Genomic DNA, 27,619 nt, shown 5'->3' with positions numbered 1-27,619 from the left:
AAATTTACTTTGGTGAGTAAATTGCTGCAAGCGAACGGGGTATAATTTAGTTGTCTTTCACAAAAAGTGACTAGATTTTCAACACCGATCTTACATTCATCACCAAAACAAGCACGCGATCACTGCAAACGCAGGCGGACAGTCCCCCATCAGTGCATCACTGATCGAGTTTCGGTGGAAACCAAAATGTCTTGGCCATTTCATGTTTGGGGAATTCCAGTCTCCAGCATACCCCCTGATTTTCAGTGAGCCGTGACGTGACGTGACGTAGGTTATTCCATTTTCAATATTAGGTGTGAGTGAACTTCTGGTCTCAAAAAGCATGCAAACTTAAGTTCATTGTGCACAAAATGCACGTGCCACGCGCGATACGTAACATATATTTCATGCAAAGTTCTTTGCTCCCTGTAAGCAGGGAAAATCCATATATAGTCTCCCTGATACCAGTTACGTTTATTTTAATCACTTTTCAAATAACTTTTATTTTATGCAATTATGTCATGCACAGTTACTTTTTTCCGTTGGTATACTTACATTTATATAATTTTTGAACAATCGTTTATGTCACCTTCATTCATTAGTTCTTTGAATTTCCATAATATGCTAGTAGTTCATTTATGGCGGAAATAGTCTATGTGAAAAGATGGGGGTACGCGAATATTTCCAGACTACCACCGACCATCCAACTGAAACATACTCTTTTTCCCCACATCACAACGACGAACGATGCATTTCGCACTCAAAGTTTCCGTGTTTTTGTGTCGATTCGATACCAAGGGCCAATGAATGCTTTCTTTAGTATCGTCCAATCGCAGCCTACGACAAATCTGTTACCGGCAGTCTGGGTAGAACGGAGCCCAGTCTCATGTAGGTCCACTGACAAGATGGCGGGAAAGTATGGAAAGCTGAGGCTTCTTGGATCTGGCAGTTTTGGCCAAGCATGGCTTGTCACAAATAAAGATAAATTGAAAAGTGTTCTTAAAGAAATCAAATTGACGTCGCTATCAGAAAAGGAAGTAGACCAGGCTTTGGTTGAAGTGACAGTTCTTGCGAAGTGCCGGAATGTGAATGTAATCAAATATCGAGAAGCATTTGTGGAAGAAAAGTGCCTCAAAATTGTGATGGAATATGCTGATGGAGGTATTGCTATCAGTTGGTTCATGCATGTTTGGTTTGGTGCACGTTATCATGCGCACTTATGCACATGAGCATGTTGTGGTAGGTGAGTTTCGATGGGGTTTGACAGTCAAGAAAATTCACTACTTGATATGGACTGGCCCAAAGTCCCATTATACATTATCTTGATAGTAATAAATAATCCCACTTAAGTGGAAGAGGAGTACCAGTGTGATTGGAGATTTTATTAACTTGAACCAAAGGAAATCTGGACTTACTTCATATAGGGTTTTAACAGTGAATTTGGGTTACAGGTATTGAAATGAAATTCGCCTTCCACTGTTACCAAAGATCGAGATCAGTGAAGATATCAGATGATTTTTCTTGAGATTGGCATACAGGCTTGGCATACACCCATTATGTATCATTGACTGCTGGGTCACTTCAAGCATTTTGAACGTGCATTGGTGCAACCACAAACTCTAAGGTGCAATCTCATTTGCACTCTGTGCATGATAATATTTTCCCAGTGAAAGAACATAGTCTAAAACAAAATAAGAATGTGGCGGGGATGGAGTCATCCAACAGATGACATTCTTACCTTGTCAACTTGCTGACGGGGTTAATCTCTTTGGTCATGTGGACAAGCTGGGTGTGCGACTTCTGGTCATCTCAGCACCAGACTCAAATGTTGTGGCCGCTACAATGGGCACCAATGACTCATATTTTTAATGTTCTTTACCTTGGAAATTATTTTGTTTAGTTAAACACATGTCTAGTTTTTACAACATTTTATGTTTGGGATTACATGTTAGCGAAGTGCAGATTCCAGTACTCTTTTTAAGTTGAGTTCCATTCTGGATTTGAACTCACAGTCAGAGTCAGCATCTAATTACAGCTCACAAAGTCAACATGTAGCCCATTTAGCTTGGCTTCCATTTAAATGGTAATCAGAAAACTGGTGGTCTAATCGGGTTCCATGTTGCTTGAACTATACAGAGGTTATGAACCCAATGGGTATAATTGCTAAATTGTTAAAAGATTTTTAAGAGGAAAATATCTGGGGTATGTGAATTGAAAAATAAAAAATATGAATCTGACTGATCCATACACAGAGTAAAATAGATACAGAGGTTCAGTGTTCCCTGTGAAATGTTAATATTTATACATTTTGATAGCTTCTTTGCATTGATATAGTATCTGTATTGCTAATGTGACATTTTGATTCTCAAGTGGAGGTGAAGCCGGTATGTTCGTAAGTAATTGATCTGCTTCTGGGTGGTAGTGTAGCTAAAATTGCCTATATACACAGGCTCTCGTATTAAACGAAGATGATGAATGTGATAATGACAAATCCGGTATCAACGGTACAGTTTGACTGCAGTATCTGGCTACACCTTTAGAAGGAATTTCTAGTTGACATAAGTACTTGACAAAACTAATTGTACGTCTCCGTAGACTGGCCTGATGATCCTCATCACACGGTTAATATTTTTTTACAGAATATTGGGATGAAACACACAGGAGTCTTATCTTTGAAGCTGGGCAGGCTGAGAGAAATACATTTACAAAATTCTGGTTTACCTCTTCATTGGTGGGACCCGTGAAAGTCGGGGTTAGAACTGATCCTCTGTAACCCATGCTTGTCGTAAGAGGCGACTAATGGGATAGGTGGTCACGCTCGCAGACCGGTTTGATACACGTCATTGTATCTCAAGTGAATCAATCGATGTTCGTACTGTTGACCTTGCATTGTCCAGTCCAGTCTTAATTATTTACACACTACCGCCATGTTGCTGGAGTATTGCTGAGTGTGGCATAAAACTCACTCGCTCACTCTTCATTGATGGAAGTTTCAGTTGAAGTAAGAAATTGCCAGAAACTGTAGGACATTGAAGTTATTTCTCATAAGATTCCTGTCTTCAGGTTTAAGTAAATATTTCCCTTTTTAAATTTCATCTTGACTTTTATTTGTTTCAGGAGACCTACAAAAAAAAATACAAGATCAAAAAGGAATTCATTTGTCCAAAGAAGTAAGTTATATTTTGTCAAGGTTAACATTGATCCAAGTGTAGCCACGACAAAGAATCATTCTTAACATTATCAGTCTAGAGACCTTGATTTGATCACAGACAGCCATCATACAGCTGGGATAGTGCCAAGTGTGCCATTGAACATTATCACTTATCACTTCAATGACCTCATTAAAACACAAATACATCTATCATTTTAAAGGCTTCATTATCATCTGTTTTATGGAAAATAGTATTTGACTATGATGCAGGGCGTTATGTGTCAGTTGTGTTTGAAATGTTCTGTTGGATGGTTGAAAGCTGTACTAATCATAACGAAAAATATCTGCCTAAATTCTTTCATAACCAACCATGGAGACATAAATTCTGTATGCTGCTCCCCACTGAAGATACGGACCTATTGTTTAAGGTAGCTCTTAGGTTCAGAGAAAGTAATGTACATTACAAATGAGTGTCTATAGATTTGTCATGTAAGAGCAACATACGAAATTACAGGTAGCGCATATATGCAATGTTAAGATTTTTCACAGATGTACTGTTGGCCTTAGGGCCACATATACAAATAAACTGTCTGTCAGTCTGTCTGTCTGTCTAATCATAATCATCCTGATACGTGAAATATTGTGTTCTATTTCAGACCGTGTTTGACTGGTTTGTGCAGATAGTGTTTGCCCTGAAGTACATTCATGGGAAGAATATCCTACACCGAGGTAAATACACAGAGCTCCAGATTAGGCCCGTATTTGTATATTTTATGCAATAAAAATCATATTTACGCAATTACAAATCTGGGAGTACAAAAAACACATAAGAATCACTTAAAACCCAGTAGGACTATAATACTTTGCGTCCTTTATCAACTAACTAAATTGGCTTGCGCATGATAATTCGTTGCGGTGCCCGAAATCGACAACAGCATTGGCAAATTTTAGGTGATGGCTATGTATACATGTACTATTGTAGCCATAGCTACTGGGTGAGTTAACGGTAGTTATCACATGGCTCCAATGTTGAGTGTTTAAAGATGGCTGCCAACTGTTTAGCAATATAAGAATTTCTAAAAACTTGCGTGTATTCAGAAGCATTTTTATTTATATGTGTATATGTTTATCGGTGTTAATTACCCAATAAGGATACGAAACTGGGGGTGAAAATACTCAATTCTTTAGACTAGTTTGAATACACAAAATGCTTTAGTTACTCCGCAAAACATGCGATTACTCATACATAAACAGACATGGGAGTAAATACCCAACTGCTTAAAAAATTATCTGGAGCTTGAATACCTGTTATAGATGAGTTGATGGCACTTAATATTTTACGGGTGCTTCAATATAGCTCTGCCACTACAACTGTGATAGTGTGGCGGTGTGTCCCAGTGAATTTGATCAAATGTTTATCTAAATATTCTTGTCCATAATACTTTGAAAAACATGCAATATCACAAAGTTTGCATCTTTTGTGTGACAAAATCAATCATCATACACTACTGGCCAATGGGAGAGCTAGCAGACTGACAGTGATCATGGGTAGGGATCTGCCCTCCAACCAGTCATGCTTTCCCAAATTTCTAGTCATTTGGATGAAGTCAACAGAAATATCGTGTTTTGCTGACATGAAAACTTGGCTCTACAAACCAAAAGTGTAAAGAGGTCTTCACTAATTTTTGAGGTACAAAATATTCTGGTATCAAAGTTTTAACAGATGACATTTCTGTGACAGATCTGAAGCCCCAGAACGTCTTCCTGACCAGTCAGAACATTGTGAAGCTTGGTGACTTCGGTATCTCCCGCATCCTGAAGAACTCCATGGACCATGCTGTGACAACGATCGGCACCCCTTTCTACCTAAGTCCTGAGATTTGCCAGAAACAACAGTATCCTCCTCAATATATATAAATCATTGTTGCTGCTCGTAACTAGTACATATACTGTACAATTTGTACATGTACAAAATTTTCATAAAATTTTGCTTGTGCACACCCATGAAAATCTGGGTTTGAGTGAGTCGTCAGCAGTCCATGGTTGTTGTTTAAGGTGATTAATGGGCTAGCAAAGTGGGTCATCATCTCCCAATTCCATTATTTTGATCAGTGGATATTCTGTTTCAGAAATGGTTACGTAGTGTCATATGATTGGAACAAGCTGAACAAGAAACAGAGAAAACCAGTTAGACGTACAATCCACAGGGTACCCCACTTGGTTGAAGTCTGCATACTACTGTGATATTGTTACTAGCATACCACAGTCTGATCAGCATCACTAACATGTACTATCAAGACACTGGTTATTACTGTTCTCAAATGCATCTCAAATGGATGTTTAATGCGTCCACTTGTCATTAGACGGCAGAGTGAGGTTTTTCACAGTGAAACAGTATCACCAACATGTACGCTTTAGAAGCTGGTTCGTTGTACACTAAAGACTCTGGTTGTTTTTGTTCTCAAACGCCAAAGGGGCGATGGGATGCTTACTGGTAGCGCTGAAGACCTGGGTTTGATTCCCCACATGAACACCATGTGCGAGGCCTGTTTCTGGAATACTGCTAAAAGCAGCATTAAAACTCACTCATTCACTTGCTCAATAACTGAAAATGCAATGAATGACTGATAGTGGACCTTTGGTTACAATATTAGTCACAGCATTGTCTGGTTCAGTCTTGGTTATTTATGATGTGTTATTATAATTTATATATTTATTGGGGCATTAAATGGCAATGTGAAGTTTTTTCCCCCTGTCATGGTATAGCTGGAGAAGTATGATGAAACTGTTGAATATATCTATAACATTTTCCTGAATCAGCTGTAGCTACAATCACAAGAGTGACGTTTGGGCCCTCGGATGCATCCTATATGAGATGTGCTGTCTCCGTGTACCATTTGATGCCCCCAGCCTCACCACTCTCGTCTTGAAAATAGTGGAAGCAAAATATCAGCCAGTTCCCACGTAAGTTTCATGCAATCATGTTCCCACATATGCTTTCGCACGTACAATCCATAATCATTATCATCCACGTTATGTACAATCCATAATCGTTATCATCCACATTATGTACAATCCATAATCATTATCATCCACGTTATGTACAATCCATAATCATTATCATCCACGTTATGTACAATCCATAATCATTATCATCCACATTATGTACAATCCATAATCATTATCATCCACATTATGTACAATCCATAATCATTATCATCCACATTATGTACAATCCATAATCATTATCATCCACATTATGTACAATCCATAATCATTATCATCCACGTTATGTACAATCCATAATCATTATCATCCACGTTATGTACAATCCATAATCATTATCATCCACGTTATGTACAATCCATAATCATTATCATCCACATTATGTACAATCCATAATCATTATCATCCACGTTATGTACAATCCATAATCATTATCATCCACATTATGTACAATCCATAATCATTATCATCCACATTATGTACAATCCATAATCATTATCATCCACGTTATGTACAATCCATAATCATTATCATCCACATTATGTACAATCCATAATCATTATCATCCACATTATGTACAATCCATAATCATTATCATCCACGTTATGTACAATCCATAATCATTATCATCCACATTATGTACAATCCATAATCATTATCATCCACGTTATGTACAATCCATAATCATTATCATCCACGTTATGTACAATCCATGATCATTATCATCCACGTTATGTACAATCCATAATCATTATCATCCACGTTATGTACAATCCATAATCATTATCATCCACGTTATGTACAATCCATAATCATTATCATCCACATTATGTACAATCCATAATCATTATCATCCACATTATGTACAATCCATAATCATTATCATCCACATTATGTACAATCCATAATCATTATCATCCACATTATGTACAATCCATAATCATTATCATCCACGTTATGTACAATCCATAATCATTATCATCCACGTTATGTACAATCCATAATCGTTATCATCCACGTTATGTACAATCCATAATCATTATCATCCACATTATGTACAATCCATAATCGTTATCATCCACGTTATGTACAATCCATAATCATTATCATCCACATTATGTACAATCCATAATCATTATCATCCACGTTATGTACAATCCATAATCATTATCATCCACGTTATGTACAATCCATAATCATTATCATCCACGTTATGTACAATCCATAATCGTTATCATCCACATTATGTACAATCCATAATCATTATCATCCACGTTATGTACAATCCATAATCATTATCATCCACGTTATGTACAATCCATAATCATTATCATCCACATTATGTACAATCCATAATCATTATCATCCACGTTATGTACAATCCATAATCATTATCATCCACGTTATGTACAATCCATAATCATTATCATCCACGTTATGTACAATCCATAATCATTATCATCCACGTTATGTACAATCCATAATCGTTATCATCCACATTATGTACAATCCATAATCATTATCATCCACGTTATGTACAATCCATAATCATTATCATCCACGTTATGTACAATCCATAATCATTATCATCCACGTTATGTACAATCTATAATCATTATCATCCACGTTATGTACAATCCATAATCATTATCATCCACATTATGTACAATCCATAATCATTATCATCCACATTATGTACAATCCATAATCATTATCATCCACGTTATGTACAATCCATAATCATTATCATCCACATTATGTACAATCCATAATCATTATCATCCACGTTATGTACAATCCATAATCATTATCATCCACATTATGTACAATCCATAATCATTATCATCCACATTATGTACAATCCATAATCGTTATCATCCACATTATGTTCCCATTTCATAGTACAGTCCACTTTCCAACTTTCATGTGTACCTACATTTAACATGTGCCACTTAACCGATGGCAAGCACTCCACCAATAATCACTTTTGTCTGTTTTGATGTGAAGACCCAGGTTAGAATTGATCTTCAGTAACCCATGCTTGTTGAGTTAGTACAATGTCATGTACTCATAGTTAGAATGCTTTTCATTTAGTCTTATTCCTGCTAAATGCTCCATAGTGCATTGTTAATGGGTTTTGAATTATCCATTGTGGCTCAAGCTCTCTAAATTGTCTTTTAGACACTATGGTCCACTGATCGAAGATCTGGTTGGTGTTCTGCTCAGTCCTAATCCTGACAAGCGCCCATCTGCCGAACAGCTGTTGAATGTACCAAACCTTCAGCCATACATTGAACGCCTTGTGAAAGGTCATACTGAAAGAAAACGTAGCATTTCCATATCTACCCCAGAGTGTGATCCTCCTCAACCGAAATCGTCCAGAGAGAATCGTGAAAGTGTTCCCAGAAATCTTGAAAAGCCACGTCCTGTGGTGAAAAAAATGGAGAAAGTTGTTTCTCCTTTGATAAAGGATTGCCAGAGGCGGATTTCATTACCAAAGGTCAAGGTCAGAGTGACGGGCAGAAGAGCATCTGCTCCAGCTATGTCATATTACTCTGAAGTGCGCGCTTCAAGGTGTCACCCTGCTCGAATATTTAATGGAAGAGTTATTTCCCCTTGCATTATGGAGGAACCAAACAGCCCTGAATCGAAGACACCAGAAAACAATCCACCCAAGTCTAAACGGGCATACTATGTTCCAGATTTCAGCAACCCAGACGCCAAAAAGATTCTGACAGAAAATAAGGTAAGCTTTTTCTTATTTCATGGAAACAATGGCTTTGTTATCTACAAACAAATCAGGGTTTTGGGATGTAGGCACTCGTGCAAATTTGATGCAAATATTTGATTTAAACCTTGTGTGAGACAATTTACGCAAAAATATCAGAATTAACAACACAATAATCTGCAGTGATGTGTATCTTTGACAAAGGTAACAGTCAGTGCTAGTCATTGTAAATTATGTAATATCCTAAAGTATCAATTGTCAAGTGAGACCATTCAACTGGCTTTTTGGAAATTTGTAAGCATGATCATATGACTGCCATTCCCTAGACTGCTCAAATAGTGAGGTCACAAATTTTAACTTGCCTTGCCATAGGTCTCATGCACATTACCTTTAAGCTCCACTGATAAGAGGTCGGACAGTCGTTGATTCGCCATCTTCTGGAATAGCTATCTTATAATTATATTGAGGAATGTATAGGAATGGAGGTCTTGTGATCTTCCCTCCTAAGCAAGCGCAGACTTTTAAAAACAATTCACTTCTTTTTTACTTCAAGCGTCGTGTGAGTCAGACCTTTTTTGTTTCGCCAAGTTGCTACCTTTTGACACTTGCGCTCTATTAAAGGTGTTTGTATGTGGTAGGCATTTTTTTATGACCTTTTCCTCTTTTATGTGTGGGTGAAGAAGAAAATATGTTAACTTCGCCTACCTGGGTACCCTGTGTCTCTCACGTCAGTGGTGGGTGTATTTCCTGTGTCGTTAGTATCCTTCCACTTGGCTATTGTGATGTTTTGTAGTTAGGAGATAAACATCATGTGTTGGCCAATTTCCGGGTGTTATTGAGTATTTGAAGCACGGGAATGCATTTGGAACCGACGGCGTCAGCCGGAGGTTTCAAATGAAATATTCCCGTGCTTCAAATACTCAATAACACCCGGAAATTGGCCAACACATGATGTTTATCGACATTGTAAACACAAAAGTAAACCAAAGGGGTTTTAGTGTCTGCACTCGTTCACATCGAATACGGACACAGCAGTGAAGTGTCATCAGCTGGCCGTTTCAGCTGGTTCTCATGGTAGCATCTGGAGGTGCTCATTTGTGACGTCATTCTAACTTTGGTCAATCTCTAAGGTTACCTGACGCGACCTCCCATGAGGTTTTGTTAGACTCAGTGGTGGAGTGTAACGAAAAGTACTGAGGATAAGTTTACTTTAGACTGCCATCCCTGGTGTCCAGAATTTGCCACGTTACCTTGTACACTTGCTCAGCAGTGCCATCACTATTCTTCGTTGCCCATCCCCAACTTACAAGTGTTTCTTGTTACTAAGAGGAAACGTTTTACTCAGCACAAGAGGAAGATGTCATTCATTCATTACTTTCGGATGGTGTCCCTGGAACAGCTTCGAACCAAGCTTGCATCCAAGGTCTGGCTGGCCAGCCACGACCTTCAGGATGCCTACCTGCACATTCCTATTTACCATCGTCACAGAAAGTATGAGGTTCATTTTCTACATGTCCCACTATGAGTAGTGGGGCTGTTTGGCATTTCAAAGGCCCTGTGACTTTTTATGCATATTACTTTGCCGATTACCCACTTCTTACATTTCAGAGGCATTGATTTTGACCCTTTTATAGATGACTGTCTCATGAACCACCTTGGCCCACAGTTGCTATTAGAGTTGTGACGATACGCCCACGATACGATACGTATCACGATAATGGTAGTCCAGTACATACGATACTATACGTAGCACAATATTTTGTCCTTGTATACAGAAAAACTAAAGGTACTGGAGATAATATGCCGTTATGTTATCATTTCCGGGAAAGTATTCTGCCAAGAAAAATAAAACACGTCATCATGAAAGGCATTTTATTCAAAATGTTCGGCATGTTTCAGTAAAGTAGTGTTTTCCATAAAAAATGGAACAGCAGGGACCAACATTGGCCCAACTGGCTTTTTTTGCACAGATAACAAAATAAAGTTGTGAAAGTTACCTCAGTCGGGGCATGTCCATGGCAATATTTTTTAAACAAATTTAAATGTTATTGCTTCTTTGAATAGAATTATCATAAAACTGCTAAAATCACAACATTTTCAAAGATTTTGAAAGAAACATTGGAAAACTGACAATTTAAAAATGTGACAGTTGCTCATCATTCAAGATTTAACATTAATGAGAACTTAACCACATTAGACAATATAAACATAATGAACAACCACTTCTCGGGATAAGTCAAGTCTTAAATTATTGAACTTGCATTTCACAAACATTTGTGGAATATATCAGAGAAACTGTTCCAGCATGTAATGCAAGGTAGGGTTCCAAAGAATTAGAAGATATATTTTCTATTTGGAATAAAATCATGATGTTCTTGTAGGGAATCGCTTAAAACCATAATATCTTTACAGCAGAAATTACAAAACAAAACACTGGAAAACTGGCAATTTCAAAATGCAATGCTTGCTCATCATTCACCTTAAGATTTAACTTAAGAATACGCTGTCAAAGTTCAGTAGCACCTTGATATTTATAAACATTGACAACTTGAACATGAAACAATAAACCCTTCCACATTTGCAAAAACTTGAAACAAGTCAAGTTTAGAAATGGTGTTTGACATTCTTCTTCAGAAATACCATTCTGTACACATGTTTCCAACTGATGTTGGCTTGCTGTGCTGTAACAATATCACCTGCAGCAGAGAACACCCTCTCAGAAGGGACAGACGTTGCAGGAATGCACAGAATGGATTTGGCAAACTGGGACAGCATTTGATACATATGTTCATGAAATTTCCACCAATCCAACGGATTAGAATTAACATCCAGGGGTGTCTCCCTCACATATTTTTCAATCTCCTCCTGTGCACGGACTAGAGAACATTTGGTCTGCTCTTGGTGTGGAGCAGGGTCCATCTTTACTACGTACACATCCTTGAACAGTTTGGACAGGCTACCTGAAGAATCAGTCTGGGAACTTTAATGGGTTCCTGCTTCACAGGAGGAAGACCAACACCTTCAGCAGCACCAGTGTTGGATAGGTTTGGTATGTCAGGTAGTGGTGTATCATTGATAGCCGAGGGGCTTGAAGCTCTTCCTTCACCAGTGTTGGAACCTGGAACAGATATCATGTGTTGTTAAAACATTTGTTCTATTTCCCGATTCACTGTAAGTACAAGTGAATGTTTCACTCACAGACACTGAAGTTGAATTGAATTAAATCAAATTCAGAGATAGAGAACTTTTGAAGGCAGCAGATTCGATTGTACTAACATGTTATTGTCTTACATTTTACATACAGTTCAATATTTCTTTTGCTACGTATACTATGCTTCATTTGGAAAAAGAAATTAAAACATGTTACACAGCAAGAATACATACCTTGTGTCTGTCTCTGTACTCTGCCACAGCAGTAGCTAGATCAGCAAACACACTGCTTTTCTTTTCATTGTTAAGAAATGGTACTGTTTTGAATCTGGGATCAATGGCTGATGAGTGATCTAGGATCTCTGTCACTTTGGTTGAATTGTAGCAGTTCCCCAAATCAGTGAGAATGGCTTGTTTCAAATCTTTCATAAGACCGCAATCTCCTTCAAGGGGAATCATCAGGCTACGAATCAAGTGTAGCATGGAGCTACAATTGATATGGTTGGTGTCTTCTCCTCACAAAGGACTTCTGTTGCTCCCTTCAGTGGACGAAGAATTTCCACGAGTTCTAGGTTTCATACGTCACCCTCAGAGAGTGTGTTGACATCACTCTCATTTCTCTGGACATCCTTGGAGTCGCCTATCTTGCCGGCTGTAACTGCAGGTAGCTCACTAACATCTCATGTGCTATTCCAGTGGGTGATGACATCCATCTTTAGCTTGGTCTTTGGAAGATCAAGACGAACTTGGTTTGTCTTCAGGTGAGCAAAGGCCACTGTTCTGTGGAAAAACGCAACTACTTTGCGAACACAACTCAGTAGAGAAGACACCTTGGAAAGCTTCATTCCTCTTTGGGTTGCAAGGTTCATTGTATGAGCAAAACAATATATGTGTGGTGACATGTCTGCAACCTCTGCTGCCACAACCATATTGGCTGCATTGTCAGTCACAAGTGCTGGTTGTTTGTCTCCAATTCCTCACTCCACCACAGCATCTTTCAGGACTTTACCAATATTAACTCCTGTGTGGCTTTCTTGTATGACACGAGTTTGACACTATCCTCCAATCATTGGATATGTGTTGACTGGTAATAGTGATGTATCCCTGGGATGAACGACGTCAAAGCAATGTTTACACATGTGGCGAGATCTGACAACACTGCTAATTTTGTGGTTTCATACAATTCTGGTATGAGTTTCTGTGATAGAGTTTTTCTGTTTGTCAACTAGTACCTAGGTTCGACGGCAGCAACAAACTTCACAAAGCCATCATTTTCTACGAGAGAAAATGGCTGTAAGTCAGTAACCATAAAATAAGCCAGAGCCTTGGTAAGCATTTGAGTCTGGATACTCCCAGCAGGGAACTTGTGAGTGTTCATGAACATATCTGGTAAAGTTGCACACTTCGATATAGTAGTTGGTATTTGCTCACTTGTAGCAAGTTTCACTTTCTTATACCTTTGATCGCCGTCAGTTGCGATGCTCAGATGGTGCCTCTTCAAATGCATAAACATATTTGTTGTGTTAACGTTATACCAAGATATTGTCCCACACAGCATACAGTACACATTACCTTTGTCTTTAGACAAAAGGAAGTGTTTCCACACTTGTCTTTTAAAAGCTGCTAGCGGTTCCATGAAATCTGAAGGTGGCAGTTCATTCACAGCGCCCACCCCATCCGCCATTGTTTACTTGTAAATACCGAGAAAGTTGGCGTTGCATAGCAACCTGAAACATGGCTTCCCCTCGCAGTCGACTTGGTTATCATAACGATTTTATTGACTAATTTTTTTCAGGTAAGGTATAGGGTTATATTTAGGTATGTAAGTATTGTGTTTAATCGATACACGACAATCATATCTATGTATCGTATCGTGCAGCTCTTGAATTGCGATAACTTGCATATTGATTTATCGTCACAACTCTAACTGCTATGCAAACTGTTGAACTTTGCCATCCGTCTCCTAGAGCTACTGGGGTGGATTATCAATGTCGAAGTCTCATCTGGAGCCACCCCAGGAACCGTTCATAGGAGGATTGTTCCTAACTCACTCCAACCTCGTCAGGATTCCCTAGGATGGGTGGAGGAAAATAGTCAGCTTCGCTAGTCAAGGTCTGTCCCAGCCTTATACACTCAGGGAGTGGCAGTCGCTCTAGGATCTCATCACTTCGGCCCAGAATGTGACGCTAAGAGGTTGTTTGATGCTCCTATTGTTAAAGCGATTCCTCCTGCCTTACATTCAAGTGAACGACCTGTGAGATTTCTTCTGCCTCTGCCTCTGCATCTCCACCCTTACCTCCACTGGTGGAGTGTAGGGTCGAATGTTTGCGTAGGAGTCTCTTTCAAAAAGTTTGTCCCTGATCACAAACATTTCGTAGACATGTCTTTCATGGCTGGGGTGCACACAACAGCCAGACCACCTCAGGGCTGTGGTCCATCCCTGAGCTAGGTTGGCATATCAACAACTTTAAACTACTAGCAGTAGTACTGGACGCCTCTACTGAGAAAAACCAGACTCCTGATGGCATGCTGGTTTAGCAGGCGTTCTGTTAGCCAGTACGACGACGACGATGGCATCACAGCAAGAGCTTGGCGCATCCCAAGGTGCAGGAGCGTTCTAGGAAATGCTTTTTCCGACCAGGCAAACCATCACCGATGGAGAGGATGCTGCATCCAGAAGCCTTCCACCTGCTCTGTCACAATCATGGCCATCCTCTGTTTGACCTATTTGCAACCAGATTCAACAATCAGCTTCTGTTGTATGTGTCTCCCATTTCAGATCCATAGGCATGGGCAATTGTTGTGTGAGGGTCTCAATGTGTACGCCTTTCCACCGCCAGTTCTGCTGCCAGCAGTGATAGCAAAGGTCAAGATTCATGTGCATTTGATTTCACCTTGGTGGTCAACCAGGACATGTTTTCCAAACCTGCACTGAATTGCCGACAGAAGTCATCAACAGTTACCAGAATGACCTCACCTGCTCCAGCATCCTCACAGTCGCCAACTGCACCCTAATCCGTCTCGGTTTTATCTGCACAGTTGGACCATTTGCAGAAAGCACTGAAGGCTTAAGATTTTTCCACATGTGTGGCTAAAGTTTATCGCTTACCCAAGGATCCGCTGAAAGCTTCTGCTCAGTTCATTGCAGAGTTCCTCCTTAGGAAGTCCTGGTGTCTCAAGGGCAACACTATAAGGACTTATTTGTCAGCTCTTAACTCTGGTTTGGTGGTCAAGTGCAACAAGCACATATCCAAGGTGCTGGAGCTTATTGCCATGCTCAAAGCCTTCAAGCTGGAGGATCATGTTTCATCTTCCTCCTTGGGACCTTAACATCATCCTTGAGCATCTGCAGGGTCCTCCTTACGAGCCCTTGGACACTACTTCTTTTGAGAACCCTTCTAGGAAGACAGATTTTGTCCTGTCACTGACCACTGTGGCTAGAGTTAGATCCAGATGTCACCTGGATGCGTTTAGAGCAGTCATAGCATGGTCTTGTTCACCTGTGACCTCTTTTGGAATTCATGGCTAAGAATCAAGTGCCAGGACAAGCGGACAGAATGTTCCCCATTCCTCCATTGTCTTCCATCTCAGGAGGAACTATGCTTTGTCCTGTGTGGGCTCTGAGGATGTATATTGCCAAGTCAGCACCTAGGAGGAAGTCTTGTAAAAGGCTATTCATCCCGTTTTCCACTTCAGCTAAGGGTGAGGTTAATAGAAACACCATTGCACTTTGGCTACGTAAGACCATCCTGGCCCCTTACGACACATGAGATCTTCCTCATCCTTCAGCCTATAATCCTCACGAGATTAGGGCCTTGGCTTACACCATGGCTTTCCATAGGAATTGCACCGTTTTGGCTATAGTGGAGGACTGTTTTTGGAAATCCTCTAATGTCTTTGCTAGCAACTATCAGCGAGATCTAGCGGTCTGCAGACTTTCAATCATGTGGTCCACTGGTGGTTGATCAGCAGCTCACCTGACCTTCCCCTGTCTGTGCTGTTTGAACCTGTTAAGTAAAAGTGACTCTTTTTCATGAGAGTTCCTCCTTGAGATACATATAAGCATAAAAATGTGCATTTTTAATTCCTATGACATTTTGAATAAAATATTACAAAAGAAAAGTGTTTTAGTCTTGTTCGACAACCCCAATGGAACCCACCTGTAGCAAGGTGGCACTGCTACAGGAGGCTTGGCAGCTTCTGCAATGGTGCTGTGCTGATACCGGATCCGAGCGCAATGACACCTTCCAGTTACACTGGACAGACAGGGCACTGTGGGCATTCCAGCAGTACCACTGATTTCAATGTCCTCTCAGTTGGCCACCCTACCAGCTCAACTGCTCTTTGCACCACTTTGGCCAGCTTAAGGCTGGTTTCCAGTAATTTTCAGGTCTCTGGCCTAGACCCTGTATTACTACCTTTTGACCGGACCTTCTATCTCAGAACGGAGTGCTGCACCTGAATCCCAGAATTCAGTGTGTGGCATGGCCACTGTCCAGGTTTGCCTCCATGCAAGCAGAATTCCTCCATCATTTGCAAAGACAATTTTGGCTTCACGGAGAGATTTGACAAACGTTCAGTATGAGGATGGATGGGCCTGCTATGCACAATGGTGTGTCAGCAGGGGAACTCTTGATCCCTCTTCTGCAGATCTAGTCAGAGTGCTTGAGTTCCTCAGTCTCCTAACACCACCTTCAGAATTATAAGCTGATTCGGTTAGAGCAGTAGCATCAGCTATGGTATGTGCTGTGGTTCTGCCTATTGAGGAGATCTGCTTCGTGGCTATTTGGAGCTGGCTGAGTACATTTATCTGGCATTATCAACTTAACAGACACTCCAGTGAGCGTGCTCAGTTAGGTCAGTCAGTTCTCTCCATTGGGCAGAGTCATACCTCTCCAGCCGATTGAGCTTTCTAGAGATTAGCTTTCCGATAGAGATTGTTCTCTCTATTTTACTGGTGGCAGGGTTGCAGTTAACTTATCATTCACTTTTACCTTTACTTGGTGGCAGGTTTTCTGGTGATGGTTTGTTCTTCCCAGATAATATAACATGACATATTTTTCGTTAGAAATCTCTGCTGAACTGGGATATTATGTCGCTCCATCTTTAGGTAGTTATAAAACATGGGATGGGGGTCTTTTGTTTACTAGTTTGGCATGAAATGCATGTGGACCCGTTTTTGAAAATAACTCTTCATCCAATGTATCTCAAACTCTGCAAGTGGATGTTTTGTTAGACAACCTAATGACATTGGAAATCACCGATTTTATGCATTTATATGAAAGAGTCTGTCTATGTAACTGTCAACAAAATAAACAGCAGAATGATGACAACTTACAGAAGGAGAGAGCCAATGACCTGTAACAGTGGCAGTGTTGGGTCAGAAAGGTAAATGCACATGTCAGGGGTTTAGTCTATGAGACGTAGTCTAATGTTTTTCCTGTACATTCGTCAATACATGAGGTAGCCATTCCAAAGAATGTTTAATCAACAACTGACTGATCTCTTAGGTGGAGCTTTAGGTAATATGCATAAGACCTATGGTAAGGTCAGCATTTAAATGTCTGAAATATTTAGATTTTCATAAATTTATTAAGAGTCATGTTGGCCATTATTCAGACAGCCCATGTTCTGGAATCAGTAGGCCAGTTGTCCCAGTTTTGTGAAAGGCTTGATCTATCTCCGGTGATGTATGTCTCTGAGCGCTGCTTAGTCATGTGATAGTTAGCTTATCATGCTGACATCCTAATCACTACATGAACGCGGTGTGTGAAATCTGTGATAATATTGGTGATAAATAGCAGGGTTTTGGTCCTGATTGTTGGACAAGTGACCAGACAAGTTTGATGTTACTAGAGGTCTTCATTAGAAACTAGTGTGAACATCTTTGTTTTACCTTACCTGACTTAGCTTAAAAAGTGCTAAAGCATCAGGTAAGTGTTAAACATTGAAGTCATTGCATAATTCTTATTTTGAACTTAGTTAACAGATTTCATCTTTATTATTTTTGTGTGATCTTTCAGTGTGAACAAATATAGTGATACTTTTGGTTCTCAATTGCTGTTTAAACAGACAGCCTTCAAAATTCTTCACCGCAACTAACTTCTGCTGAAGACAATTGTACCTCCTTTGGCATCATTAAATAGTACTATCTAGGAGCTATAATTCCAAATCAGTTCTTAGTTCTTCAACTTTGACGCAGACTGAAACTGAAAGGAAAGGCAGTGATAAACCTAGGATGCGTTACTGCGTCATGTCCATATTTGGTTGTTCAGCCAGTGAAAACATATGTTTCTATAAATCTTTCATTTCGTAACGTTTGGTTTCGGTTTTTGTTCATGTTCGTGAATGGTCATGTCTATCAAGCATTGGGGCCCACCCAAATTTAACCAGGTGGGGCATTGACACACCCCTAAAGATTTCTAGGTTTATCCATGGAAATTAAAATGAACATGTAGAATTTCAGTTTTGCTTCATTCACTGAAACAAAGGTAATGGATGTGAAATGGGCCCAGTCATTCACCCACGTTTCTAAGACTGATTATACAATGTTGCATGTGTCTCCCCGCCAGGAGAACATTCCATCCAGACGCAAGGGGGCCCACTTCCTGCGCCGCCACTCACTCTTCACGCCTGCCATCAACTCACTCATCAAGACACAAAGGGAGATCATGTCCTGTCAGGTGCCGAAACGTGTCCCCAAGGTGAAAAGCGTGAGTACCACTCAACGACATGTGAAACCTCGCTGACCACCCTTGTACAAGTGTTTGTCTTTCCCACTGAATATGGTTGAAAGTAACGACTAAATGTTAGTGGCTGAAGGTGCCACAAGTGTTCATTTTCTACCATTCTTCACAATACATTTAGAAATGGTAACAAAATACAAAGTGGTATATTAATGCAGTGGACCATTTCAGTGTTCATGATGGTGTTTCAAAGTAACAGGACATTGGGTCCTGTAAGTTTCAGATGTCTGACCCACTGAAAATTCACAGTACCCACAGAATAAAGTCAAACAAATATTGCAGATTTGACATTTCTTGACACTGAAATTATTAAAATTATATGATAACAAACATAACATTTATAAACATCAAACAAGTGTCACTTACTGCAAATAACAACAGACACTAGGGCTGGCGGATTGGTGATTTCTGTCTGACCACTGGTGAATCTGCCAGATTTGTCAGAGGGTCACACACTATTCGTGAACACTGCCAATTTGTTCCCATATTTTTGTAACAGTCTGACAAAGTCACTGAGTTTCTGTAACCAACTTTCTTCCTCAGGGACCACCACCGAAAATGAACCTGTACCGAGTTTACCTGAATTCCCAATCTGAGTGCGAGTCCCCAGTAACTGCAGCGTCGTCTGTCGGCTACAGCACTGACGATGATGTGTTTGACTCTGGGCACACCCCAATGAGTGTTGGAGCCAGCAGACCCAGTAGTTCTATCAGCTCTCTCACCTACAAGATAGACAGTATGACAGTTAGTGAGGAACATCCACATGGTCAGCCCCCAGTCCACCATTTGCTGTGTTATTAGACCACAAACATGCTGGTTTTAGTTAATTTTGAATTCTGTAGGATGGGGGATTTTTTGTTGTTCTTTATTATCCCCCTTGGCATGTAATGCGGGGGGATATAGTTGACGCTTCGTCTGTCCATCCGTCCATAATCATTTTGTTTCCAGAGCATAACTCAGAAACCGTTCAATATTTTTATACCAAAGTTGATAGATATAATGATCTCAACCGATAGTTGTGCCTGTTGCTATTTACAGAGTTTTGGCATTATTATTTTTTTTCGTTTTTCCATGGAACATTTTGGTGTTAGTCTAATGGAGGGGCGGGCTTCGTTTCCGGAGCAGAACTCGAAAACTGTTGACATGTGCCCTTGGTAGACATGTGTGGCAGACCCCAAAGTGGTGCCTTTTGGTATTTACAGGTTTTTGTGATGTATTATTTTCTCAGTTTCCATGGAAATGTTTCGGACTCAGTCTCAAAATGAAGGGATGTGCTTCGTTTCCAGAGCATAACTCAAAAAACCGTTCAATATTTTTGTGCAAAACTTGGTAGATATACCAATCAAAAGCTGCAATGGTGCCTTTTGCTACTTACAGGTTTCTGTGATTTCTTAGTTTCTTGGTTTCCATGGAAACGATTCAGGCTTTGTCTCAAAAGTGAGAGGTGTGTTTCGTTTCCGGAGCAGAACTCAAAAACTTCTTAATATCTGTCTGTGTAACTTGGTAGATATGTGTGGCAGACCCCAAAGTGGTACCTTTTGGTATTTACAAGTTTTTGTGATGTTCCCATGGAAATGGTTCGGACTTAGTCTCAAAATGGAGACTTTTCCGGAGAAGAACTTAGAAACCATCAATATTTTTGTGCAAAACTTGGTAGATATATCAATCGGAACCTAAAGTGTGCCTTTTGCTACTTACAGGTTTCTGTGATATATTATTTTATCAGTTTCCGTGGTTTTGACTTACTCTCAAAAGTGACCCGTGAAGGTTCCGGGGTAGAATAGGCCTTCAGCAACCCATGCTTGCCATAAAAGGCGACTCAGCTTGTCGTAAGAGGCGACTAACGGGATCAGGTGTTCAGGCTCGCTGACTTGGTTGAAGCGTGTCATCGGTTCCCAATTGCGCAGATCGATGCTCATGTTGTTGATCACTGGATTGTCTGGTCCAGACTCGATTATTTACAGACCGCCGCCATATAGCTGTAATATTGCTGAGTGCGGCATAAAACTAAACTCACTCACTCATTACTCTCAAAAGTGAGAGGTGTGTTCCGTTTCCAGAGCAGAACTCAAAAACTTCTTAACATCTGTCAGGAAAACTTGGTAGATATGTGTGACGGACCCCAAAGTGGTGCCTCTTGCTATTTACAGGTTTTTATGATGTAATTTTTTCTGGGTTCCATGAACACGTCGCTGACTTCGTTTCCGGAGCACAACTCGAAAACCATTTCATATCTTTCAAAAGATCTTGGCAGATATACGAGACAGATCTTGAAATGGTGACCTTTTCTGATTATAGATCTATGGCATTTATATTTTTCATGAATTCCATGCAAACAATTCAGACCTGGTCTAAAAACACAATAAGTAACTGTCAGATGATTTGTCCTTTCAAATATGTGGGGGCAGGGGGGGATATGTCATCTTCTGATGACTCTTGTTTTTCATTTTGGTTGGGGAAGATGGGTAGTCTAGTGGTTAAAGTGTCTGCTTGTCAGGCTAAAGACGTGTCAATTTTCTACATGGGCACAATGTATGAAACCCATTTCTGGTGTCCCCCCATCTTGATATTGTTGGAATATTGTTAAAAACGATGTAAAACTTTAACTCATTCATTGATTTTTGGGGTGATATAAAGAAATGTAATTTTTCATTTACTTTTAAACTCTGCATTAGGTGTAGTTCTGCAAATCTCGGCGATAGGCTGTGAAGAGTTGTTTCCAATGGGAATAACAGGAGTCTGTGGTTTGAAAATGTACATGTCTAGATTCCCATCACCTGTACCTGCAGCCATTAGTCTCAATTATTGTTTTAGATATCCAATATCCGTATCTTTTCAGGCTGTACTCCACTTCAGTCAAACAATCCGCATCACTCACTGACAACTTGTCTCAGACTTTACTCTGGCTCGTTTTTCAGACTCCCCAACATCAGCCATTTCCAACTCCTCCATGAAACAACTCCAAGTCCTGTACGAGTCTGTCATCGCCAACCATGGAAGTACACGCCAAGCTGTGGTGACCTTGACAGCGTACCTGCAGGAACAGTTGGGTGCCCAGTCATTCCAGCACTTGTACAGTCTTGTGTTGGACAGTGCCAAAGCGGCCACAGACTTCAAGATCTTGAGGGAGAAGGCCGGCCAGAAGATCGTGTACATGCCTGTAGTCATTCAGCTGCTGCAGCTGGAGAATGCTCTTGGATAGATGAGCAGTTCGCCACTGATGGATCTATTTTTGACTCTTTCATATTGCTTCTGGAATTGTTAATCTCAGCAGCTGTAGACTTGGTAGATATGTTTATGTCAACATTTGTGATTATTGAAAGTCGTTTCTGTGCTTGGTGTTATTGAAAGCCATTATGCAGTGTTTCGATGATGGGCAGTGGGGTAGACTCGTGGTTAAAAGCGTCCGCTCATCACGCCAAGGACCTGGGTTCAGTTCCCTATGTGGGCACAATGTGGGCACTTGCTCATCACACTGAAGACCGAAGTTCAATTCCCAGCAGGTGTAGAATTTGTAGACCCATTCTGCTGTTCCCTACTTTGATATTGTTGGAATATTGCTAAACATGGTGTAAAACAGTACTTTCTCATGTGGCCAGGGGTGAGTCGGTGAAACTCATTGATAGTCAAAAGTAGATATTATTTTGATGAGATTAAGTATTACTTTTAAGTCTGGATACATTCAGCTTTTGAGTGATTGTTGCCAGTAAGGACCTGTGATTGTGCTATTTTCCTATTTATATTTATCTTACAAGAGCATTACTATATTTATACTTATTTTTTCATATTATATGTATTTATTGAATGAGAAATATTACAAATCTGTGCTACAAGAAAAGTAATTATTCTCAAATGTTTTCTCTCTCAAATAAATTGTGCACCCAACTGTTTGTTTTCAGTTATTAAAAAACAAGGATCAGTCAAACAGCCCTTTGCGGGTGCCATGATCCATTATTAAAAATCATATATGAGACTATTGCAATCGGCATAGGAGAAATAATAGGACTATCAAAAGGGCACCTGACATATCACATAGTACCAGGGATAATCTACAACAGGGATAGGTCACTCGCTTTCTCTCTTTACCATTTGTACAAATGGACGTGTGCCTCGTCATGCTCCAACACACACTGACTTGGCTCATTCCCAGTGCAACTTCAGTGTTCAGCCAGTTTATTGTATCAGTCGGAATGAATGAATGAATGAATTATTGTATGAATTAAGAGCAAGAATTGTGAATGAAAGAAACAAGAAAGAAGTACATATGTGAATGAATGAAAGAATAAACAACGGCCATCCCTCCCAAAACGTGTTAAACAGTGCAAAAGTCTCGCGAGAATGTGTTAACAGTTGCAGTCCTTTTTTAAAAAAAATCCGAGACATTTTTGTTTACATTAATAATTATCATAATGCATGTAGGCAATTGAATGGACATTAATCAAACGTTAACCGACTCACACCCCTCAAAAACAGAAAGTTTAAAACTTCACAAAGCGTTGTGTACACCTTTCCAGTTTTGTCAAACAATAAGGTCATCAGGAAACAAAGATAGAAAAATAAAACTATAACCCTCAAGCATCACAAGCATCAATGGCGGATCAGATCAGATCGGGGCGATAGGTTATTTTTCACGCACATCACATACACCCTCACAATTTTTCTAAAATCATAAAACTATCGCTATATCTTGCAAACACCTTTCACCTGATGATATATTTCCCTCATAAAAATTGAAAGTGTATGTGAACGAAGTCTTAGAATAATAACTAGAAACACTCAAACAACGCTGTGTAGTATTTCAATGGGGGGTCAGATAAACGATGTCACATTTTTCACACACCACACTGCCTAGAGATTTTATTTTATTTTTTATATTTTATTTTTATTTTTTTAGTTTTTTTATTTATTTTTTTTTGTTGAGATTATGAAACTATGACTATTACTTGCAAACACATTCATCCGGTAGTATATTCCCCTCATAAGTGTATGTGTAGTATTTCAATGGCGGACCAGAACATATCAGCAATATGTCAGCATGGTGTACTGGACTGGACAACACTGAAAAAGTGCACACAAAGTTGGCTTCAAGGTTTTTTACACCCGGTCACAGGTAGGCTCGATCCCAGCACCACCATGCTTGCTGGATCACTTGCCAGATGCCTTAGACTGCTCACCCACCACGAAGTTATTTAATGTCGATGACAGACTTCTGTTTTAACTATGCTGTATAAACCTTTTAAACTGACCACGGTTGAATTCTGACACAGAAGCCGAGATCTTTTACACATTGAGTAGAAATTAGGTTAGATATATACTAATCAGCAATCAGAGTAGTCTTTTTCCGACGTCACAAAATGCACAAAACATGCCGTGACGTTAACTAAAATGTCGCATTATTTTCAGTTATTTCATTACATTTGAACATGTGGCTGTTAGTCCGTTAATAATGATGGAAAATTAATAAAAATACATATACACAAACAGGAGAATATGGGAATCTAAGAACTAAAATATGTATCGGATAGGGACATATCCAAATCGCTATTGCCTACTTTTTGATGTAGTACATTTCCATCTTTTCTTACAAAATGTGAAACTACTAAAAGGTATTCTGTCACATTGGGGAAATTTGTATTGGAATAGTTTGGTTCACTGTGAAAAAAACATCACGAAAATATACTGTCCATACCCACAGCAAATTCTCTTCATGTGATCGGAGTTACATTGACCTAATGTAAACCATAGCTGAGTTATGCCCCCTTACCTTTATACGTGCATGACCTCTCTATCGACGTTTGACGTCATAGTAGAAAATCGATTTTTGACATTTATTGCGGGTCATTTTTTATTTTGTGAGTATGACGTTATGCATTAGCACATACATCCATTTCATATACACTTATGTCGTTCAGATATCAAGCTGTATTTTCTTCGCTCACACTTTCCGTAAAGATGCAAAATTTAAAAAATCGTAGCAGAGTGCTTTTATTGGTGCACGATAAAAAACTGAGAAATTTACTGTTTTTGAACACACAAAAGTTTTGGACAACTTTTAGCAGTGTCTATTTCTCAAACCCCTGAGGTAGCCGCAATTTTATTTATACCAACGGATAGGAAATTAAATATTCTACATGTCTGTGCAATTTCATAGCCGTACGCAGATACAGGACCACGCGAGCGCAAATCTCGCACAACGTTCACTTTTCAAACCTTACGAAAATGTGCGCCTGAAAAAAAACGCGACATCCAGGGGGTTAAAAACATTCACACAGCATGGGGAACGTTATGACTGGTTCCAGCTGTGGTATAGATCCGCGTGTCAAGTGCCAGCTTCTTCTGCGAAGGTTTGTTCACAATGCGACTTAGATTTAGGGGTAATCGTACAGGCACATTGATAGGTCCGAAATTTAAAAAGTATATGTGCAAGAACCCCTGCCTCTTTCAGAGAACCTGTGCATGGTTTGTGTTGCCATGTTTAATCGGTTATCACCAAAAGCGAAAGTGGGTTGTGTTGGGTTCGCTCAACTTCCCGTCGTATACACCTGATTGGAAAATAGCCAGCCAAGAGAGGTCTATATTCAAACACATTTATTTTTCTTGTTTCTTGACGGGTTTTCTTTTCAAAGCTTGAAAATTCAAAAATCAAAAAGTAATGAGTAACAAATAAAAGGTTGAAGCATGAATAAATGAATTTAACCTTGTAATTTATACTGTAAAGCAAAAATCACTATGTTCAGTAATCTGATTGGTTGAAAAACATGATCAAATGGTATTAGATTCCCGGAAACTGCAAGACTATTCACTGCGTATTGACACGAAGAAACATCGCATACAGTTGTTCTGTTGTGTCATCATTCAAATGATATTGTGACGTAAAGTTAGGATGACGTCACAAATGAGCAACTCCAGATGCTACCATGGGAACCAGCTGAAACGGCCAGCTGATGACACTTCATTGCTGTGTCCGTATTCGATGTGAACGAGTACAGACACTAAAACCCCTTTGGTTTACTTTTGTGTTTACAATGTCGATAAACACCATGTGTTGGCCACATTCCGGGGGAACTTTCCGGAATATTTCATTTGAAACCTCCGGCTGCGGACGAGAAGATATTTAACCCGAACGTAAATCGTCATCAAACTGCTCAACATCTGTTTTGTCTGGTAACGTTCGTCCTAGGGTGGCAGACTCTTGACAGGAACAGTGCTTCAGAGAGCCCTGTGCGAGGATTCTTAATTTTGGTCACCCACACCGTCGTTTGTTTTCTGTCCTAGATTAATTGAAATTATCCTTAGAAAGTATGAACTTTGGCATCTTAGAAAAGATGTAAAGTATTTCGCTCTGCCCCAATATTTTGTAATAAAGTATAGTTTTGTCCTGAACTATTATAATTAAAGCACGATGGCGGAAGTAGAGCGAATCATATTTACTAAACAATATTTGTGTTTTACAAAACAAAAGGACTGATATACCAACTGTAATCGAGTACAATTTCCAGGAATCGAGAACTCGGGAAGGGAGAGAACTCTGTAACGTGGACACGTACGGCAGCTAATAACGTGTATTTTGCATAATTGACTTTTACATTTTCACATTGTTGCCATTGTCCGGTTACTATTGACCTTCTTTAATCGGCGCATGTCCAGTGAGTAAAGTTACAGTTACAACAGGAACGGAAGGTTTTCTGTTTAACATTTATACTGGCGTTTTCCTATTCTCGCGGTACTCACGGATTTCAGCTGAAAAATAATTCAAACAGTTCGTCGTATCGTATGAATGTTTGTTGTTTTTAAGTGAAGAGTTTCCCCCTTTAACATCTGCATGTATCAACTGATCCATCAGGTGTAGTGTCACTGTTGAGCTCGATAAAAATCAAGGTCGTCCGCACAGACTTATCGAGGCGATTCCCATTCTCGCCTCTTGCTATAGTTACCGGTCAATGATGTAACTGGCAACCGCTACGTATCGCAAGGGAGATCGCGCATAGGCGATGTCGACAGAAAACGTGTTTACCGCTAAAATAGGAGACGACTCTATTTTATTTTGGCGTATATTAAATAGCCTGAGATTTGTTTAAATGTCTTAATGGCATCCTTTCAAGTTTTCTGTGATAATTTTTGTCAACACGTGATTGAATAATTATTCAGACAGATGACAGAAGCGCTGTGTTCCTTAATTTCCGTGTACTCTATTCCTATTAAGGCAAGTACATGTACCGGTGTAAGTAAACTTAGTCTCAGTATTATTCGATAGACTCCTCTACACTGAACCGACTCAATGTAGGAGTCCAGCGAATAATACTGAGAGTAAGTTTACTTATAAACTGGTACATGCGAGTACACGATTCGATTTTCGTCTTACCCAACCCTGTCCTACTGTGAGTGGGGTGGCACTGAATCAGTGGACCTGCACTAAAAAGAACTGAAGTCTAAAGTGGTCGAAACAGACGCACCCACTCATGCACGTATTGTTTAGAAATGCGTTTTACTTAATCTCTTAAAAAGGTAAGTTATGAAACATTTTATCCCTTATTCCAGAGTCCATTTTAAAAAAATCTGCGCCTCGACTGCTTTACATGTTCACAAAATAACAACCTTGCACAGTTATAGTGTTCCAAATTTCATATCTCGCGTCTACGTACAAATAAATCTTAATATCTCCTCTTTACTAGTACTTCTGCATCACACAAAACATCTCCATATCAGTTAGGTGAGTTACATCGTTTAAAAAACATTTACCTCAAGTCTTACTTTTTAAATAATTTTGGATGGAAATCTGATAAATAATTTTGTGGTATTGCGTCAAATTTATGTGTTTTCTTTGTGTCCTGACAAGGGAGAACGAAGCGCATGTAAAAT

General features: G+C 39.6%; 1 protein-coding gene across 1 annotated transcript; it reads left to right on the top strand.

Annotated features, from left to right (window-relative positions):
• The first annotated feature begins 635 nt into the window (after window positions 1-635).
• On the top strand, window positions 636-22,647 carry LOC137281958 (serine/threonine-protein kinase Nek3-like). Its single transcript, XM_067813696.1, has 9 exons — window positions 636-1,140; window positions 3,097-3,149; window positions 3,787-3,859; window positions 4,872-5,025; window positions 5,957-6,094; window positions 8,318-8,882; window positions 18,587-18,727; window positions 19,304-19,526; window positions 21,679-22,647. Exons 1-9 carry the CDS (start codon window positions 783-785, stop codon window positions 21,960-21,962), a joined length of 1,989 nt encoding a protein of 662 aa, XP_067669797.1. The 5' UTR covers window positions 636-782; the 3' UTR covers window positions 21,963-22,647.
• Window positions 22,648-27,619: the final 4,972 nt, after the last annotated feature.

The sequence above is a fragment of the Haliotis asinina genome, chromosome 4, assembly GCF_037392515.1.
Source record: "Haliotis asinina isolate JCU_RB_2024 chromosome 4, JCU_Hal_asi_v2, whole genome shotgun sequence".
Lineage (NCBI taxonomy): Eukaryota > Metazoa > Mollusca > Gastropoda > Lepetellida > Haliotidae > Haliotis > Haliotis asinina.
The sequence above is the reverse complement of the archived record's forward strand: the minus strand, read 5'-3'. Positions and strand labels throughout refer to the sequence as shown.

Coding starts and splice junctions, on each gene's coding strand:
- LOC137281958 (XM_067813696.1), top strand. CDS start 783: ATGAATGCTTTCTTTAGTATCGTCCAATCGCAGCCTACGACAAATCTG. Junction 3,860..4,871: donor GAAGAATATCCTACACCGAG/GTAAATACACAG, acceptor TTTCTGTGACAG/ATCTGAAGCCCCAGAACGTC. Junction 6,095..8,317: donor AAATATCAGCCAGTTCCCAC/GTAAGTTTCATG, acceptor ATTGTCTTTTAG/ACACTATGGTCCACTGATCG.